This window comes from Coffea eugenioides, chromosome 2, assembly GCF_003713205.1.
Source record: "Coffea eugenioides isolate CCC68of chromosome 2, Ceug_1.0, whole genome shotgun sequence".
Classification (NCBI taxonomy): Eukaryota; Viridiplantae; Streptophyta; class Magnoliopsida; order Gentianales; family Rubiaceae; genus Coffea; species Coffea eugenioides.
The window spans coordinates 4,680,958-4,701,635 of NC_040036.1; the positions used below are offsets into that span (position 1 = coordinate 4,680,958).

The 20,678-nt window shown below is 36.7% G+C and overlaps 4 protein-coding genes across 4 annotated transcripts; 2 read left to right on the forward strand and 2 right to left on the reverse strand.

Annotated features, from left to right (window-relative positions):
* Nucleotides 1–2,503: 2,503 nt before the first annotated feature.
* Nucleotides 2,504–6,048, reverse strand: LOC113762209 (protein PPLZ12). The gene is made up of 5 exons (XM_027305546.1): nucleotides 5,696–6,048; nucleotides 4,625–4,745; nucleotides 4,424–4,515; nucleotides 3,577–3,673; nucleotides 2,504–3,122 (listed from the first exon to the last, which is right to left on the reverse strand). The coding sequence occupies exons 1-5, from the start codon at nucleotides 5,888–5,890 to the stop codon at nucleotides 2,752–2,754; spliced, it is 876 nt and encodes a 291-aa protein (XP_027161347.1). The 5' UTR covers nucleotides 5,891–6,048; the 3' UTR covers nucleotides 2,504–2,751.
* Nucleotides 6,049–9,479: 3,431 nt separating this feature from the next.
* LOC113754831 lies at nucleotides 9,480–10,276 on the forward strand. The gene is made up of 2 exons (XM_027299084.1): nucleotides 9,480–9,536; nucleotides 9,707–10,276. Exons 1-2 carry the CDS (start codon nucleotides 9,480–9,482, stop codon nucleotides 10,274–10,276), a joined length of 627 nt encoding a protein of 208 aa, XP_027154885.1.
* Nucleotides 10,277–13,552: 3,276 nt separating this feature from the next.
* LOC113754843 lies at nucleotides 13,553–14,359 on the forward strand. Its single transcript, XM_027299086.1, has 2 exons — nucleotides 13,553–13,627; nucleotides 13,754–14,359. Exons 1-2 carry the CDS (start codon nucleotides 13,553–13,555, stop codon nucleotides 14,357–14,359), a joined length of 681 nt encoding a protein of 226 aa, XP_027154887.1.
* Nucleotides 14,360–14,883: 524 nt separating this feature from the next.
* On the reverse strand, nucleotides 14,884–18,579 carry LOC113763095 (LRR receptor-like serine/threonine-protein kinase GSO1). The gene is made up of 4 exons (XM_027306803.1): nucleotides 18,056–18,579; nucleotides 17,109–17,369; nucleotides 16,022–16,891; nucleotides 14,884–15,664 (listed from the first exon to the last, which is right to left on the reverse strand). Exons 1-4 carry the CDS (start codon nucleotides 18,483–18,485, stop codon nucleotides 15,183–15,185), a joined length of 2,043 nt encoding a protein of 680 aa, XP_027162604.1. The 5' UTR covers nucleotides 18,486–18,579; the 3' UTR covers nucleotides 14,884–15,182.
* Between the last annotated feature and the right edge of the window lie 2,099 nt (nucleotides 18,580–20,678).

Below are 20,678 nucleotides of genomic sequence, written 5' to 3' on the forward strand. Positions count from 1 at the left end.
GAATTCGGTGTAAAAACTAGTCGAAAATCTAAGTTGAAACCAAATTTTATGGATTTGGTTTTATAAGAGATGTAAAGTTATCATTTTAAAAGCAAAGAACAAAAATATTCATCTAACGAAATGTGAGGAACGTTTTCAACAATTTTTTCCTAAAATTAACATAACTGTGATTTATCTTTTTGGATTCCGGTACGGTACAGTCACCGGTACATATGCACATATGCATGCAGCGATTAGGAAATAAATGTTGATTTGTAACACTAAAAAATTTGAGATAGTGTTAATATTAATTTCCTAGCTAAATTACATTTGCTTTAGTAGTATATAGTAGCACAACGACTAAAAACTGCACACCAAGTCCAAGCTGTTGAACTGGACTCGCAAAACAAACGAGGGGTTATTAGTCGCCCCCATCATTTTTTGACCTGTTGAAGCTACATTGTGAGAGGAACTACAACTGAAGTTTTTACGTAACCATCACTACGGTGTGTAGTCGGGCTCGGGAAAGTAATCCATCATGTCTCCAGCATATAAATTTCTACAAGAAGATACTAGTAAGAAAATTATTTAAGTAAAACGCTTTCTTTGCTCCTGGTTTTATCCTTTTGCATTATAGGTAGAATGTTTGGATCAATTTGGGGACCAACCCGAGTGGTACCATTTGAAATTATCATCTTTGCATAGTTTAACTTGCCTTCGACAAAGTAATAAAATCATAAATGATTGCTCCCATCGGATCTCTACTTGTATTGCCTATATGTTATGATACACCATAATTGCGAGAGAATATACATCATGATTATTTTCTGATAATGTTATGATTCAATTATTAGGTTTGGCACGGGGAACTTATCACTAAGTGTTTTTTTCCCTGCTTTTTTGGGTACTTCTAATGCCTAAACGAACAAATATTTTGTCAAAAGAGCGCGACTAGTATACCCAACGGATAAAGAAAAATATTTGCGATTTAGAATGAATCCAATCTGAAGAAAAGACGTTTACAACTTTTTTTTTTTTTGCTTTTTAAATGCTTCATCTGGAACTGCAAATGAGTCGAACCGAGTAGATTTTTCTCTTTATTCAATCGAGATCGGCTCAATTTTGCTAGGCTTGAACACAACAAACTTTCATTCTAAATCTGGAATTCGAACTTAGACTCTAGTTCGAGCCTAGTTGAGCTCAAGTTCGACCCTACTCGAGTTCAATTTAAAATAAAAAAATATTTTAAAAATTTTTTGAAATAGATAAAGTAGATATTTCACACTGGTAAGTAATATAAATATCGGAAACACACTTATAATTTCATCACTAATAATATAAAATATTGAAAACATACGTGCTTGATATGATTTGACTAGCTAACAACTTGAATATCTGTACACTCGATTGACTTGGTTGGAGGCTGACCGAGGTCAAATCGAGTTTCCACCAAATCAGTTTCGCCTGAATATGTCTAAGTGTGCACAACTATATGTTAGTCTATGTTTGTAGTGCTTATAAAACACAATGTTAATATTCTATATAATATGCAATGAAAAAAAAAAAAAGAAGAATGAGTCTATCTAACTATTGTCCATTGGCACACGTTAAAATAGAGTTCTAATGTTAAATGTTTTGAAAAGGTAAGAGTTCAATTAGAAAACTGTATAAATGCAAGTGAAAATAATAATTATAAATGTGCTTATTCATAGGATAAATTGAGCGTGATTTAGCTATACTAATACTAATAGGAGCAAACTGAATACCCCCAACATTAATAAGCACTTGTTAAGTAATACTAGCAAAACTTATCCATCATATTGCACTATTCACGATCTTAAATTTTTTTCATGGTTGATGCATTGTTCTGGCTTTGTTCATGTCAAATTTCTTTATTGGATAACGCATAATCAGTTGCTCATGTAGGGCCATAAAAAAACCACTACGTGCGCATCTAGCGACTAGTATCCTCCCTAAACGTACATTCATTGTGGTGTAAGTGGAAAAGAAATCCCTAAACGTACATTGTGGGAAAAGAAATTAAGCAACCACTGCCTTTGACTAAATCCATCGTTGGACTGTAAATCAAGATTTAAAATCTCACCTACAGTAAAAAAAAAAAATTTAAAAAGGGATTAAACCCCTCTTTGAATTGTAAGACAGATTTAGAACCTCACCTACAGTGACACAAATTCAAAAGAAACTGTTATAACACTCCTTTAATCTAGTCAAATCTACATACCTGCCAATTACTTACACAGTCTCTTTAGACTCCTCTCTACGAAATAGGATAAATTAAATTATAGAAATGTTACTGTTGCCACAAAAAAAAAAACCAAAACTGCCGAATGAGAATATCACCGGGGAGGCCCAAAAAACAGTGAGTTTCTTGGAGAGAGTGTAGCCGCCCCTTATAAGCTGAGCGCACCATGCCCATTTAATCCGTGAGGAAGGCATAGCGTAGGGCAACGCCAGATGTGTGCTAATAGTGCACACAATAAAATCGGAGATGAAAAAGGTTCCATGGAAGAACAGAGAATAGCGCATTTAAGCAAGTAAAACTCGTGGCAAAATGCCTCGAGGTTCGACAAAAGACCCTGAATCCTAATAAAAGAACGGGATCCTAATCAAACAGTCAGACACTACACCATATTCTTAGCCAAAAAAGACCATTTACAATATCACGAGAAAGACGTATAACCATGTAATGTCTGATGTGATTATCAAACCAATAACTCCTCAATCCTTTGAACATCCGAAAAACCAATAAACCTATTCAGCACATATCTGTGCACTGGAGGCCTCCATCAGGCCATTGCGTATCTGCTCACCAATATCCCGAACATGACCAGGGCCATGGGGTATGAAAACTGTAGTGTTCTTGGAAGAATTCCCAAGGTCCTTGATTGTATCAAAATACTGGGTGACCATGATCAGATCCATCACTTCCTTAGCTGAGGTGCCTTCGATTTTGTGAGAGAAATTCAGGATGTTCTCTCGCAAGCCGTCTGTAATTGCCTGTCTCTGCCTTGCAACCCCAACTCCTCCTAAATACTTTGCTTCAGCATCAGCTTCTGCCTTTTTAATCTGCAGGATCTTCTCTGCTTCTCCCTTGTACACACTAGCCAGCTGTTGCCTTTGAGCTATTATGCAGAATAAGAAAAGGACATTTAGCCGCCTAACAGCTACAGTGAAATGTGTGTGTGTGTGTTGATACAGAGAATCTGGAGAGATTTGTACTTTTTAACTCCAAATTAAAGACCAAAAAGACGTACCATCAAAATACACATACATGTATAACGCTGTTCATAGAAAAACCAAGGCAAAACAAAACTAGATGCTGATACAAACAGCAGCTGCTGCATTCTTGTGATCCAAAAGCAAAACTTGTCATATATATGGATCAGTTTTGGGAGAATCTCTGTGAATTTAACCCCTCTGAACAACACCCCCACCCCCCAAAAAAAAACCCCAAAAAAGTAGTGTGGAACACATGAAAGAATAATGTTGATTCGTTATATAACCAACACCAAGAACTGAAGTATGGAGAAATTTGCAGAATAACACCTCAAATAGCTAGGGGTCCTACATCCTCACCTGCATTTATCTCATTCATAGCTTTGCGCACAGAGGGATCAGGAATAATGTCCACCATCAGTATCTGTTCAATGTTGTATCCATATGCTCCCATTACCTGAGTCACGAATTCAACATAAGATTGATATTCTGAACAAGGTGATCTTCATAAGCAAAGTTAATAGGTTAGCATTTGAAAAATTAAACTACACTGTTCAGCATGACAACTACTACTGACTTACAAGAAGTGCAATGAAAAAGAGAGATCTAAATAGGTATACTTGATCACGAGTCCTATACATCCATTTTGCATCACAAAATAAAATCTCCTCATACAAATGAAAGACTCCATAAGTACAATGTCTAATTACCCTTATTCTTGCATGGCAAACAATATGCCACTGACAGTTAAAGGACTACTTCCTCAATTGTTACAAGTATAACACAAATTCTAACAAAAAAACCTATTCACTTCTTCATCAATTAGAAGATTCATCAACATTTGGTAAACCAAAAAGAAAAGCCTGCAAATTATCAACCTGAAACAGATTTAAAACAGGATTAAGGACTTGAAGAAAAATATTTGCACAGATTATCTTCTAAGCAACATTTGAAGATACTGGTCAAAGTTGTACTAATGTAAAATTTCATCCTTGAAATCTGTTTCAAGAGATCAACTCTCAATTAATTATAAAACTTCAATCAAGGAAACAAGCATGCCTGGGATATTGGAGAGAAAGAGAAAGTTCTTCAGAACTACTAATATCATCCTCACTTTGAGTAGTACAACACAGGCAAATCATCTTTTGATATCCACGAAAAGCAAGAGGCGTGAATAATTGGGAAATGTTATGCCACATCAATTTACCTTCTCAAGTTCTTCCAATACAGCCTGAGCTACATCACCCTTCTGCTCAAAAAGCTCATCCAAATTCATTTTGGGAACATGAGCTCGAACCACTGTGAAAGAAATACAACAATCACATGAATATAGATTATTTAAGAGTAAGGTCAGCAATGTCAAAAATTGTCATTAATACCAAAAATGTTGCAGAATTAAGAAAACTACCATCAAATACATATGCTTGAATCTGTTCCCTGGGATTTTGCAACTCGTAGAATGCATCATCAGCATTTGATCCGATCACTCGATATAGAATCGAGCAATGCATTTGGACAAAGACATTGTCCTGTAGAATGGAAGACAAGTGATACTCTCTATCGTAAGACTACAACTTATTGCTTTCAAACAAAGGTGAAAAAAAAAAGCCAAGGCTCATCCAAAGCATAATTAAAATCCTGAAATGTTGATTCTGATTGTTCAATGTAATTCTGAAATTATTTGGGGTCGAACATCTCATAATTCTTGGCATACGAAGTATTTGTGAATACATCAGAAGTTCTTAAGCTTATGAATTCACTTTAGAGGATAGTGATTCAACTAAACTTTGACACAAACTAAACATTCATGCCAAAGTTACCGAGCAATTGAGTTACATGATTTCAAGAATTCAACAATGAGATTCATAGCATAAAAAGAAAAACACCTTATAAAATCCCAACATTGCTGACAATGTGAATTTCGTAGAAGGGACAGGGAAAATCTGCCCATCTTTAGATCTCTAAATTACCTAACAAGTAAAGCTGTAAAGTTGTGACTACTCGGACCAAAAAGGTAAAAGGTGCAGGATGAATATTGTCAACTCTAACGGATCATACATCTAGAAGCTTGTGGTGATATAGTATACCGTAAAACAAATAAGAAAACAAGCAGAGCTCAAGAACAGAAACTGAATTTTTTTGGTTGACTTTCACTTCATCCAGTCTATAGTACACTAATTTACAATTTAAACCTTACCGTCAACAAATAAAAAAGGGGAAACAGAGAAACAAGATTTCGTCCACGATAACACAGTTAAAATAGATGATCATCGAGAAACGGCGAGATAAGAATCTTTCGTCAAAGAAAATCAATCCAGAATTAGGCGATCAGGAAGAGAACCGATGTCGTTTTAGGATTTCCGGATTCGCAACAGTCAACATAAGTCACTGCGGTGTTTATTCATTGATTCATCCATATATGTATTATATTTTCTTAAGGGGAAAACAAAGGATTGCAAAAGCGGGTAGGAGGGAGGACCTTGGTTTTGGTCTCGATTTTGACGTCGAGAGAACTGATTCTAGTGGAGATAATTCCGGCGAGGGATTCGCCGGCGAAAGGATTGAAGAAGTGGAGACCTGGTTGCGCCAGTTTCAGAAACCGGCCCCATTTTTCCACGACGCCTACGTTGGCCTGGCCCACGCACCCGCAAAAGATACAGTACGCGTTCCCCATTACCACGCCCGAGAGCAACAAATGAATGGGTTCTCTGAATTGTGTGATCTCAATTCTCAGCGGCAAGGGTTCTGTACTTGCGTTGAATTATCACTGCAGTCCACCGCCTTCACAGGGGCTTCCTTTTTCCTTCCCCTTTTTTATTTTTTCTTTTTCCCTCTCTCTCAAATGGGAAAGGAGATATTCCCATAATACTAATTAATTTCCTGTGATGTCGGCGCGCTTTTTATGTTTTAGTTCGATAATGTACGTATTAATTGTAATTTACCTAGTTTAACCTAACCAAAACGTCATCATCATTTGATTAAATTAAAGAGATATCTTATTTATACAGCTCCTACCTTTCTCTAATTCAGAATTTTTTTTTTTTGTATTGAAAGCCTCAATTCAAACTCAAAAAATTAATAGTGAGTGTGTCTGGGTAGTATATTATTTAGCATAATTTTTTGATAAAAAATATTGTAATATATTTTTGATATGATATATATGAAATAAACAGATGGTTGAAATGTGTATTGATATTATTGGTAAATAAATTTTGAAAAATAAATTTTAGCAATGCCTACACATCACTAACAAGTGTTTATCTCCTACTTTTAGATTCACAGATGAAGGTGAATTAGGTCATCTCTCTGTCTGTCTCTTTTTCTTTCTTAAGAAAAAGCAATAATTTTATTAATTTAAGAAATGATCAAAAAGAAAAAGCCCAAATATTTTTAGGAGAAGGTACAACTAACTAGATGAAACTTTTAGGAGAAGAATAGGAGAAAAGATTTAAAGAGATTTGAGGAAAACTAATAAGCGTTTGCCAAATAGAAATATTTGTCTATTTCCATATTCCGAGTAATGTTAAATGGGAAAATCGTTCAAAATGTTCCTTACATTTGACAAGATGACTTTTTTCGTCCCTCACTTTTAAAAGTGTAATTTTACGTCCCTTACAAATTCAAATTGACCAAATTTGGTCCCTACTTAGGTTTCTGACTAGTTTTTGGCCGGAATCCACCACGTGACTTGTATGTGATCATTTTTGAAGGGCAAAATTGTCAAATCAAATTTTTACATAATCTGATTCATAGTTCCTCACATTTCACAAAATGAATTTTTTCGTCCCTAACATTTTACAAAATGAATTGTTTCGTTCCTCACATTTCAAAAAATGAATTTTTCCATCCCTCATATTTTTCAAAATGAATTTTTCCATCCCTCATTGATCATGTGTATGAATAGGTTTTTTTCTATAAACTCATGTATATGTCTATTTAATTTTATCTGAACAGTACGAATAACACGTAATTTATCTCTATTGGATTTCATCTGAACATGCTAATCGTAATTTTACACATGGTATTCAATAGATATATATAGGGGTTTAAAACTAATAATTTTATTTGAAACCCATGTATATATTTATATGATTTCACCATTTGAACCTATTCAATATTTGTGACATTTCTCTTTTGGTAATAATTTATTTATTGAATTGTATAATAAGATCATCTAATTAATGGGTCCTAACTCGAATTCTATACAAATTTTAGTTTAAATATGAAATTTCTACTCGACACTTTTAAGACCAACAGTTGAATTACTTGCACTCAAATATATTAGATTTAATATTTAACAATTCAATAATATAATAAATTCAGATTTCAAATTTCAAATTTCAAATTTCAATTTTATTAGAGACATCCTTAGATGCAGACGGGATCCTCTGTCCAATTTTCTATGTCCAATTTCCTGTCTAACACAAAACTACGTAGTTCCACTTATTCTTGTGGCTGACGTGGCACATAAAAATAAATGCCTGTTTGGCTCCATTATACTTTTGGATCTCTCTTCTTTTTTGGATTTTCTTTATTTACATATCTTTATTACAATTCCCAAAACCCTATTACTACCATAACAATTCCCAACACTGATCCATAACAATACCCTATTACTACCTATTGAGCAACGCTATTAGGTGAGCATGAGGATGTTATGACATCAATCAAATGACTCAAGTGCTTCTCATAGAAGATGTCGATGATAGACTCTCTCCGCAACATCATAAAAAATGCTCAAACAAGATAAACAATTCAAAGACAACGCAATCAAATCACAGCACCTTCTACTTCCCCCGGTTTAGTAGTGATCACAAAAATCACTGTATGTGAAAAGGAAATATATAATTCCATAAAACCAAAAATAAAAAAATAAAAAAATAAAAAAACTGGCTAAGCATATAATCTTCTAGGCATTGACATCGGAAACAACAATCATCGTGAACCAAATTGCAGCACATATATTTGTTTACCACCGCAATCCGTATGGCTTACAAAATGTGTGTATGTGGATGGGGTGGTGTTTTTTTTCTCTGGGAAAGGGGGGGTAAGAAAAGAAAACAGCTATTACATCTTAAAATAGCAGAGGTCTCCATGATGTTTAAAGGTATTCAATTTTTATCCATCACAAGGTTTTTCATTCAATTAGCAACTTTGTCAACCAAGCCAAAGTTGTTTTTAATATGTCAATTTTTATGTTTTGCTCTTAAATTGGTCATTCTTCACAAGTAGCTAGAAAAGATTAACCTTTGCCGGTTGCAGCATTTGTGATGCTTTATACCATTTGCCATCATTCCATGCAGTGATGTGCAACATGTTCCTTACAAAGGTCGCAAAACCGCCAAGCTGAATCTTAGACCGTATCCGTTCTCTTCCGTATTCACATTCTCTCTCCCAATCATGTAAATTTGCAACATATATCAGCGACCTGAATCGCACCCCAGGAGGAGCAAAAAAGATATCTGTGAGAGGCTTTAGAAAGTCCATGAATGTTGATGAGTCTAGGCAGCGGGTTTGCCAGAGGCCCACAACCTATGTATATGTTCATCCGCATAGCAGTGGAAGAGAGGCAAGCAGACAGCAATTTCACGCCTCAGATCATTTGTCATCGATTTCATGCAATATATGACCAAATTCAATTCCCATTTTATCATCAGAACCATTCTTTCTTTTGCCTTACTGTTGTTCACTAGTTGTTTGATTCGACTTGCAGCAATTTTTTTAGCGAATCGGTGTCAGGTCTGGGACCAGCATGGTTCTCATTTTTCTGTCTCTCGTGATAAATGATTTATACGGATTTCTCCAATATCCCTTGCTGCAATATAAAATTCAGATTGTTCCCTTGACGCATAACATCACAATGAACATAAGAATATCTTGGGAAACGGTTTTTAACGCTAGTGATTAATTATGACCATCGTTTGATCGGACTTGAGCTAAATGCAACAGAATACGGTGGAGTTTAGGTAGCTCCACAAAGTAAGTACTGCAGACAGAGATGAATAATTTCTCTGGCATCTTGTTTCTAAATGGATTAAATTCACCCCTCATTCCTTGTTCATCATTATTATAGATTGAACATGACCAGGTCTAGTAGCCCCTTTGGCCATACCTGTAACTTACCTTGAATTGAATGCTGCATGCTGTAATTAGAAGCAGACAAATAAGAAATTCATCCCTTTATAAAGCAGGCTTGGCTGTCTTCTACTCCCTGAAAGTGGGCTCAAACCAGATAGGGAGACTGACAAAGCCTGAAGGGGAAGATGGCGAGCTGGTCTGTTGAAAATGCGACTGGAGCCTATCTCCGAGCAGTGAAAATGGTGAGATTGACATGCACATGAGATAGCTATTATTGTTACTTTTCTTGCATAACTGGTGCCATAGGTCACTTGAGCTCACTGATGATGTCCATTTCATTAGTATAAGATGCAGGTTGCTATAAATCAAGGCAAGATGCGTACACTTGTTTAACGTTTCTTAACGATTACAGACAAAAGGTGCCAAGGAGCCAGATGCAGCGGAGTTCATTTCGGCAGTCGCTGCTGGCAACAATGCACAACTTATGGTTATTGCGTGTGCAAGTGCGGCTGATTCAATCACACTGGCCCTGGTAGCTGCTGCGTTGCAAACTGGTGGTCAAGTCATATGCATTGTTCGTGGAGTTCATGAACAACACTCCTCAGAAATAGCCCTCGGCGATAGTGCAATACATGTCAAGTTTGTTATTGGTGACGCCCTAAATTTACTCTGCAACGACTATAGAGAAGCTGATTGCATTCTTATAGACTGTTATCTCGAGAATTGTCAGCGTATTCTTGAAACTGTGCAAGTGATTAGCAGGAATGCTATTGTTATTGCATACCATGCATGTTCCATGGGCTCATGGAGGTGCCCGCAGGGGTTGAAAGCTCATTTGTTGCCCATAGGAGAAGGCTTGCTAGTAACCAAGATAGCTGAAAATGTCAACAAGAGTAATAGATCTGCTGTTTCAGGCAAGAAGAGGCGTTGGCTGGTTAAAATTGACAAATACACAGGTGAAGAGCATGTGTTTCGGGTTTAATCTTCCTGGGAACTAGTTGCACTTCAGCTCTCCAAAGCTTGTACTCGGTGGTGGCTGTTCATTTTGTATTTACCAAAAATCAAATAAGATAAAGAGAACTGATATTAGAGATGACACGGATTTGCTTAAGCTTAATTGATAACAAAATGCGCAGTATAATTCTGAAACTGCAAATAATGAAGATTGCAGCACCTATCTGCTATTTCAGTAGTGGACTACTTATCTAGCTAATTCTTTTGAAGCTCTGAGTTACTGGGCAATACTTGCTCCAATTTTCACAACTATATCACAATTTAGTGCGTCACAGATACGAAACACTGGGGCGGATCAACTTATCAAACGCCCTTTGTTAGTATATCTACACAATCAGCTAACTGCTTAAACATGAAACCACCAAAAGAAATAAAAAAGACTTGCGTCGAATTTACCTGTTTCATGACAAATCTATGAACGTTTCCCTATTTTTCCCCTTGTCGATCCTTGGTGTCAACACTATGGACTGGCATTGTATAAACACGCATCTGTTGATATTAAAGTTGTCCAATAATTATCCCTAAACCTCAGAGCTTGAACGAATACCTCAATTCTCTGTTGCGTAGCTCAAGCTTGCTGCGGACGAACGTGCACATCCTGTAGACCTTTCCAAGTACTGCAGCAACATAATAATATTTCAGCATTTTTGACACCTACTAAGTTTAAATCAGTCTTCAGATGTTTTCAGCATCTGTTTTGAATTAATGTTTGTGGATGCTGAATGTGACAAAGGGCCAGAAGGGTTGTTAGTGCTTCTACTGATTGACGGTTTATACACCTTAATCGTAACACCTACATGCACTTAGCCAACTTACGTGCATTCTCATTCGCAAAATGTGCACACTGTAGACTCTGATTATACAATCAATCATGATAATTGAAGAATAGGTGGAATTTTTCTTTCCAAAATTTGCTTTGCGACAATTTCTTGCCCCTGTTTCACAGAGCATAAGGTTAGTTTGTCAAATATATCAAAATAAAATAGATCCATTGAGAGGGAAGAAATTTCCAAGAAGTGTGTGTTGTAATCCAAGAGAAAAATGCACGTACAGACTACAGTATATGCTTTATCATGACCAATTAACTTTTTCCCCCAGTTGCCTGATCTATTCAGCAGCATCAGAGTAATGGGACCTCCCGTTGTGCAAGAAAGACCAAAAGACAGAGAATTTAAGCACGTTATTTCTCTGTCAATCAATGTGTTTTCCTGGGCGACAACTTGACCGGATCTAGATCTCTGCAAGGCTATCCGGAGGCAAGATTTACACTTAGCAACTCTGCTTCTGCAGTGCTAGATATTTTAATGCTTTGGTTCCTTGAAGGGTACAGGTTCTCTAGACGAAACTAGAGTTTCTAATCGAGTTAGCCACATGCATCCATATGTTATGCATGCTGTCGTCTTTTGCTCTGTATCGGATGACACTGATGAAGAGTGACTATGGAGTATAGAGAACGAGGCATCAGTTGTTGCCCTGTCTTGTCCATGATACAAATCCTCACCTTCTTACTAAATTCTTGAGACAGGTCCAAGGAGAAAATGCTCCCACTTTTGGTCCATTTTAGGCTTTAGATCTACTGATTTATGACAGTAATAGGTGTGGTTGAAGATTGAATTAAGTTGTTTAAGATAAAAGCAAAAAGTTAACAGGCAAAATGCTACCTTCACCATATCCAAAGAAAGCTGGTGCGATGCTCACCCCCTCACCCCCCAAAAAAACTGATTGCCAATTCGAAAGTATTTCTTTTTTGTGTTGGGGGTCTAACGTACTTGTTCGTACAATGCAATTTGCTGATTTTTAACGTATCTTGCGGAAGGATCAGATTCATGCAACAAAGCTGAATCATTTTCAGGGTTTTGGTTTGCCTCGGCACAGTGTTTGATGTTGCACTTCCTATTTGGATTGGCTCTGTTCAGAAGGAATCTTGATACAGCAAGGTTTTTCTGCCTTGTCTCTACAGATTAATTAGTATTAATACAAGATTACAAGTTGTAGTTCGTTGCTATTATTAACAATTTCCTCGAATTTCAAATGTCTGTCCAGCAAAGGACATGACAGCTAATGAGAGATTTCAATTATAAGGAGTGGTGCATTATATGATGAATTAATTGGATCCTCGATATGATCAGATTTGACAATTAAGTAATACAAAATTATTCTCAAAGCAGCCTCCACGAAATTTACCAATTCCTCCGCTTCCTCCCAACCACCCTCTCCTTTTCTTTCCTTATCTTGCACATTTGGGCCTTTTGCCTCCTTCCATGTAAGTTAAAACAAGGGTAAAAAACAAAAAAGTCTCCCGTGATAAATCTTGTATACAGAAAAATCCCCATAGTTTCAAAACGTATAAAACGACACTTCATGTTTTGAACAAAACTGTAAACGTGACGGAATCCGTTAAATTTAATGGAAATGACTTATTGGAACCTTAAAAAAAATTTATACCTAATTTTTAACAAATATACTTATTTTACCCCTTAACCCTCAATTCTATCTTTGTAGAGAATAAAACAAATGATTTTGTTGAGTTGTCTTTTGCTTAATTATATCAAGGCATTTTTCATGCATTTCCGTTAAATTTAACGAATTTCATCACCTTTACAATTTAGTTCAAAATATGAGGTGTCATGTTGTACGTTTTGAAACCATGGGGGACATTTTTATATATTAGGTTTATCACGAGGAGTTTTTTTGTTTTTCACCCTTAAAACAATTTTTTCCCTGAGCTAAGTGGTAGCTCAGAAAATAAGCATCTTTGTTAGCGCTGTTTCGGTTCCATCTAACTTTCTTCCTTCTGAGATGGTGAAGTGGTCATACTTTTCTCTCGTAGGTTAAAATGTGTCTAAACTATAAAGGGAAGCTTAAAGTTCTAAGGGAATGACTTATGATATCTGGTAAAAGTAGAGAGGAAAAAAGTGTATACTGCCATTGATCAGGTTGAAGCTACAATATACAAATTCCACCATAACACTGCCTTCATTAACGGCATATTGCGGATTAAATAGTATAACGGTGACAGAAAGCATTGAATTTCCGGTCCAATTGATTCTGATTGACACTATTTTATACTATTCTTGATTTGTTTGGTTGCAATTCATTCTAATTTAATAGTGCCAGCGAAGCACAATACCTTCATTGTGGCATATCCTTCATGGTCAAGTCTATATAAATGCAACACGAATGGCTGGGACGAGCGGTTCTATAATCCACATCCAAGGTTAAAAAAGTAATCAACTTCTCTAAAATGTCTAAGCAGGAAAATATGGGTTGCTGGTCTGCTGAAAATGCCACAAAAGCATTCCTTAAAACCATGAAAATGGTGAGTGCTATCAACTGCAAAATCTTCGAAGCTCCTATGAATTTTGCCTATGTTCCTGTATATGAAAATCAAATGTTATTAGCTTTCTTTTAGCCTGTTATTGACCGTGACGTGACTTTTCTGCAGGGAAAGAGTACCAAAGAGCCAAATGGAGCAGAATTCATTTCAGCTCTTGCTGCTGGAAACAATGTGCAATTAATCGTTGTTGCATGTTCCAGCGTTGTGGACTGCACTACACTAGCCCTGGTGGCAGCGGCTCAACAAACCGGTGGACGTGTAATTTGCATCCTTCGTGGGCAAGAAGAACTAGATATATCTGAAAAGATCTTGGGAAGTAATGCAACTCAAGTTCAGTTTGTTATGGGAGACGCCCACATGATGCTTTCAAACTACTGCAAGGAGGCAGATTTCATAGCCATTGACTGTAATCTTGAAAACCATGGAGGAGTTCTCCGAACAATACAGGAAAGCACCAGGCAACAGAACACCATAGTCCTAGGCTATAATGCATTTTGCAAGGGGTCCTGGAGGAAAGGCGGTTTGCACACTCAGCTGTTACCAATAGGGGAAGGATTGCTGCTGACAAGAATATCTGCAAATGCCAACTTTAATTATTATCCTATCAAATCAGGGAAAACAAGCCACTGGGTTGTTAAAGTGGACAAATGTACTGGTGAAGAACACGTATTCAGGATCAGATCTCCTCTTCAAGGAAGAGTTGTTAAAGCTTAAGATCAGCTTTGTGTCCCATTATAAATCAAGTTCTTGGAGAGCAGTACTTTAGGCTCTTTTTCGGTTTAAATGACTATTCTTTAAGGTCTTACAGATGACAAATGTAAATAGCAAATTGATGTAATATACTCCTAATAAAGTTTATACAAACTTTTTGTAGAGTTTAATTGATTATCATATTCTTTTTCCAGGTGAGACGATATTACATCACTATTTGCTTTTTGGTTCCAGATGAGAGATATACTTTCATCTCTGGTCGATCTTGATAAATGCTAAAGGTGGTTAGAAAACAGAGAAATGAGAGAAGCGAGAGACTTTAAAAGACTGCTAGATACATATTCAGTTATTCACAACATGTGAGAAAGGTGAACGGTTAATTCAATGCATCATGCAGCTGGAAATATGATTTCTCCAAGTCGAAAAGGCGAATATATACATATATGCGTTGAAGAAAGATCAGAAAAAAGACGCTTGGAATAGGTTGTGACACAGAAGGAAAAACCAACACCCACTAATATCACATCAAGTTTAGCCCTCGGTGAGAGGACTCTGCATTACAATCTCTCTAAAGAGTCCGTCATCAGTAAGTGGTTAGTTGCAATCTACCATAAATCATGATTAGCATTCAAACAGTAGGTTGCGACACAAGTAAAAACCACCACTAGCTAATTTCACATAAAGTTTAGTCCTCATTGAGAGTACTTTGCATTACAATCTCTGTAAAGAGTCCGTCATCTGTAAGTGGTTAGTAGCAATCGACCACAAATCATAATTAGCACGGAACATTACAAAATCAATACCTGTGAATAAGAACCTTTGAGTTCTAGGAAAAGTTAGTGCAGTTACCAAGCTCCTGTAGAACTGTCTCAATTCCAGGTCTTTCCTCTGGAGATTCATGGATACACCACAAAGCAACCTTCCCAACCCTTATGGCCTCAGGTTCAGAGAACTTTCCATGGAGATTTCTATCCATGAAGTCCTGAGTTTTTCCTAAGTCAGCAGCAGCTTGCATTGTGCTGGTTACTTTTCGAACCCCAGAAAGGATTTGAAACAAAAGTACCCCAAATGCATAAATATCACTTTTCTCTGTAAACCGGCCAGTAGTACTGTACTCAGGAGCCAAATATCCCATCGCAGCGCTATCCTTGAGTGTTGAGAAGACAGTATCATTAGTAAGTAATTTGTGGAGACCCGAATCAGAAAGCAAAGGTCTGTTTCGTTGATCAATCAGCACACTCGCAGCAGAAATGTTTTGGTGAACAAGGGCAGGTTTATTCACCTTGTATCCATGTAAATACTCAATACCTGCTCAGAAAATGAAAAGAGAAAAAAAGTTGTTAGCTAAATTAGCAATGAAGCCTATGAACACATTATGTGAAAACATGCCAGTACATATCTTACTCCTTTGTTCAAATGGTAATCAAGAGAGACAAGTTTCAAAAGTAAAATTAAACGTGAAATAAAAGAGAAGTTTTTTGAGATACTAGTCTGATGTTACTAATTTGGTGCAGCATTTACTGCTAATGCACTTGAAGGAAATGTATTTTCTGAGTGATTTATGAGCTTGCAAAATTGTTTTGACCTTTGAAACTTTTACGTCTTCAAACATGCTTCTGCATCAACTGACTAAATTCTCTGAGAAGTACCAGAAGATAAACTCACCTCTTGCAATTCCATTGATTATAGAAACTCTTGTTGACCAGTCAAGGACATGATCACTGCCATCCACAACATCAAAATACTGCAACAAATTTCCATTTTGAACAAAATCATAAATAAGAAAACACTCTTTCCGGTCTTTGGAACAGCAGAAGCCTCTTAGACGAACCACATTCTCATGCCTCAACGAGGTTAGTATGTTCAGTCCCTTTAAGAACTCTAATTCCTCTGACTTGCAGCAAGTTTTTGAAATGCTTTTAACAGCAACAACTGATCCATCTCTTAGGCTTCCTCTATAAGTAGCAGAGAAGTTGCTTTTACTCAATAAGTTTTTCTCGGCAAAGTACCTAGTAGCTGATTCCACCTCTTCCAGATTAAACCTGAAGTTCTGCATAAACTCTTGGGAGACATCACCAAAATGTCGACCCTCCGCGAGTGGATCCCACCCACTGGGATATTCAAGGCTGATAAGCGGAGAACCATTCTTCCTCTGAGCACCCTTGGCATGATCAGTAGGCAGGCGGCTATCTTGTGCATCCGATGCGTTCTCAAGTTTTTGTTTGCGATGATAGTGGGAGAAACTGAGAATTCCGATAACTAACACAATGATACAAACCACAAGTACTCCAACAATGACAGAAGCCTGCGAGGCTTTAGACGATTTTGAGCAATGAGTTTCACTGCAGTTCAATCTTAGATCAGCTGTCTCTGGAATGTCTCTTGTTGACAGACCAGTTGGGCCACCACCATAAGGTTCAGGTCTACTTGGATTCGGGCGATCTGAAGCAGTGCAAGCCCTTAAAGATGAAAAACCAGCTCCACATAAACCTGGGTTGTTCTCGTATTGAAATCCTCCAATCAATCGCTTCAAAGCTGCATCCACCATTAAAAGATCAAAATGACGTCCCTCACCCATAAGTTAAAAATCTGATGGTACATAAATTTTCATAAATAGCTTTGAACCAGTAAAATATTTTTCAACTAGCATTTGCCCCCCCCCCCCCCCTCCCTTAAGAGTTCAAAGTAAACATATTTTCATGGACTACAAGAAATGTATATCTCTAGTATAATATTGGGTGAATAAGATTACCATTAGGAACATTTCCAGAGAGTGAGTTGTTTCGGACGTCTAGAACTTCAAGAATTGGAGCATCAGCTAATTTTGTCGGGATTGAGCCAAATAAGCGATTAAAACTCAAGTCTAGTCTCATCAACGACCCCAAGTCGCCTAAGCTTGCAGGGATTGCACCAGTTAACTCATTAAATTGCAAAGCAAGAACATTTAGCTTCTTTAGAGCCCCCAGCTGCGTTGGTATACTTCCAGTAAATTGATTATAACAAAGCTGCAAAACTACACAGCAACAGCAGAGCCACAAGGAAACGTTTAACACAGTGCAAGGCTAAACAGTAAATACAAAACAAAAATTGCACTGACTACGTAAAGATTTAAACTTTTCTCATGAAGTTCCAGATTGTGTCTTCAATTTACTCCAGCAGGGACATTTTTTGAGTATATAATTCACGCGGGATATAAAGAAAAGACTAAAATTTTATAAAGAGAACCAACCTAATGACTAGGATTGAAATTATTAACATACAAAGCCACATATCAAACTGAGTGAACACACTAAACTCAACTTATAAAGAGAGAATACAGTTCAATTTTTTCTCTCACTCAAAAATGAAAAGAAAAAGTTGAAAATTTTCACTACTAAAAAAGAAAAAGAAGTAAAAGAAATTATAAAAGCACATGCACAGTTCATATTATTAAGTTTGGACCTCAAGAGTGGTAAAGCTACAATAACATGCAACAGATTTTAGCAACTAGAAAAAATAACTTGAAGTTTTTTCTTGCTCACATTATGCTAGTAATCCTGTTTACTCCGATGACCTACCCCTCCCCCTTCCGACGCAGAGAGAGAAAAGAAAAGGAATAAAGAATGAGCATTTTGCACAATAAGCTATGAAAAGAAAACCTTACAAAACTTAACACAAAAACACAGTTACGGAGGAGCACAGAAGGACTAAAATCTACACCTTGTAAGCTGCCCATATTTCCAAGTTCAGGAGGGATCTCTCCGGAAAGGTTATTAACATTTAAATACAAATCAGTGAGCTCGCTCAAGGTTGAAATTTCTCGGGGTATCTCTCCATACAGAGCATTGTAGTGCAAGTACAGCCCAGTCAAGTGTCTGAGCTCAGCAACCGCCGGAGACAGCTTCCCTGAGAGCCATTTACCTTGCAGAGAAATATTAGCAACCTGACCCCTGCGATTACATGCAACTCCCACAAACGAACCACCACACGGGTCACCTGATCCTGTCCATGAAACAAGCAACCTGCTTTCTGGATCAAGACTGGCCTTTAGGCTCATCAAAGCTCCCAACTCTGCATTCTTGGAAAATGCCCGCCCACAGCAGAATACTAAGAGGTGAAGCATGAAGAAGAGAAACGGTGAGGAACCCATTTCCGGTTCTAGCTCAAAGTAGCAGTGAAAGTAGTCTTTGAGGTTTTCTTGCCCTGTTTCCTTATCTTTTCCTGATTTTTTGGGTTCCCTCTTATTCTTCTTCTTCCGTTATGTTTGATTTGTTGTCTCTTCCTTTTTTTATTTTATGGAATGTTGAAAAATAGTGACGGAAGGGGCTCAAAAATCGGCGTTGGGCGTGCCTGATACAGATGCGAAAGTAACGCGACAGAGTTGTTTACAGTGTTCTTCGATTCTTGTTTCTGACACTGTAGTATTTTGACAAGGAGAACAGACAAGAACCTCTAACATTTTGACCAGGAGAAGAGACAAGAACTTGCAGGGGCTTTCCATTCCATGCTGGTAGATAGTAAAAAGGAAAATAAAATGAATAGATTGTGAAGTATTGGGATTTTGGACGCATAGGATTCTACCACGTCGTTGGAGAGGGCTCACTGTCAGATGGTAAAGAAAGTTGGCAAGATGGGACAAGGCCCAACGGACGTCTAGGATTGTATGATTTTGGTAAGCTTTATAAGGACAGGCATGCATGAGATAATCCTAGATTTAGGCATTTCTCCTTGCAGTGATTGCAGCATCTGAGCTGCAAATTATATATGGTAAAAATTTCATTTCAGTCAAGAGTTTCAACTTTTTTCTGTAAAAAAAAAAAGAGAGTAAGAGTAGAGAAAGTTCTTAAAAGTATTGTAAACAATATATAATTATTTAAGGTTGGTCTAATGAAGAGTGCCTAGCATATAATCATAAATAAGTTAGATCAAACTTTCTTTAAATTCCTAACCTAGTTTTGAACCCAACCCTTCCAAAACAGCAATTTAATGTGTTTGGATACCTCATTATTTAGAATAAAATTTTGCTTGTATCATAAATAATTTTAATTAGTTTTTTATCTTTTAAATTATATTTTTATATCATATACATCACATTACAAAAAATATGTTATTCTATTATTTTATAAAAATTTCAAATGATCCTCTATCCAGAGTAAGTAACATTGACTTGTTATGCGAAGAATGCATGACGATAACACGTTATAGTAACATATATTTTGTATGTTTGGATAGAGTTATAACGTTTTTTATGATGTAATGTACGTGAAATAAACAAATTATTGGAATGATAATAAGTGAATTGAAAAACGTGATTGTGATGCAATCAAATAATTTTTTGCAAATAATCTTTTATATTAAACACGTCAAGCATCATATTGAAAGATTTATTGGAGCTAGTAAAAAGTCTTAAACAAGACATTGCATTTTAATTGTTTAGTTTCCAAACTTGAGATTTTCTCAACAAATTTTTAGAATTTGATATATAAACCTTAAGCCCCCAAACCACACGAAGAAAATAACATTTTATGATACACACTTTCTTACGAGTTTTGATTAGAATCATATAGTTTGGATTGTAAATTATTTGAGATATTTTTACAGTAACACTTTTTGTGATGTGATGTATGTGAGATAAAAAGATAATTGAAAAGATAAAAAAGTGTATTGAAAATTGTAATGGTGATGTAAACAAATATATTTGGACAAATAATCTCCTGTCCAAACATACCATATAAAAGCATATGAAAGTAATATATGTATTTGTGCCCAAATTATTCAGTCAAAATTAACTTGTATTGCTATTACATCTTTAGCTTCATTTTGTGTAGTAATCTTATTTACTAGTTAGGGTTGAAAGCCTTAAGAACGAGAGATTTTGAATTTCAAACTCTCACTCACTCCCTCCCTGTTAAAAATTTTTTTTTTGGTAATTGTTACTTTTAATCTTTGATGAGGTAAATGGAGATCACAATCGCAGGTCAGATATCAACTCTGACAGTCTTACGATGGGTCTAAGGACCACCTGATTATCTGACACTGCCAGACGCGCCCTTACAGAGAGGAGTATCAGTCAATCCGGACGAGGAAATTCCATTCCAATTACTTGGGCAACGGCATTGGGGATCCCGAATTCCAAGCGGGCATGGATCAGAAATGTCAAATGCTAAGTCCTCTATCTAATTATGTTACCGATAAATGAGAATTAATCACTGCTTTATAGTAATTAGCAACCTGAGCCACTCGCTTGAGAGATTCAAAGCTCGTTTGTTGCTCACTCCTCACTCGCGACGCGTGTCAGATTCTGGCATCACTGCCAGCCGTATAAAATCTTGCCCAAGGGAGG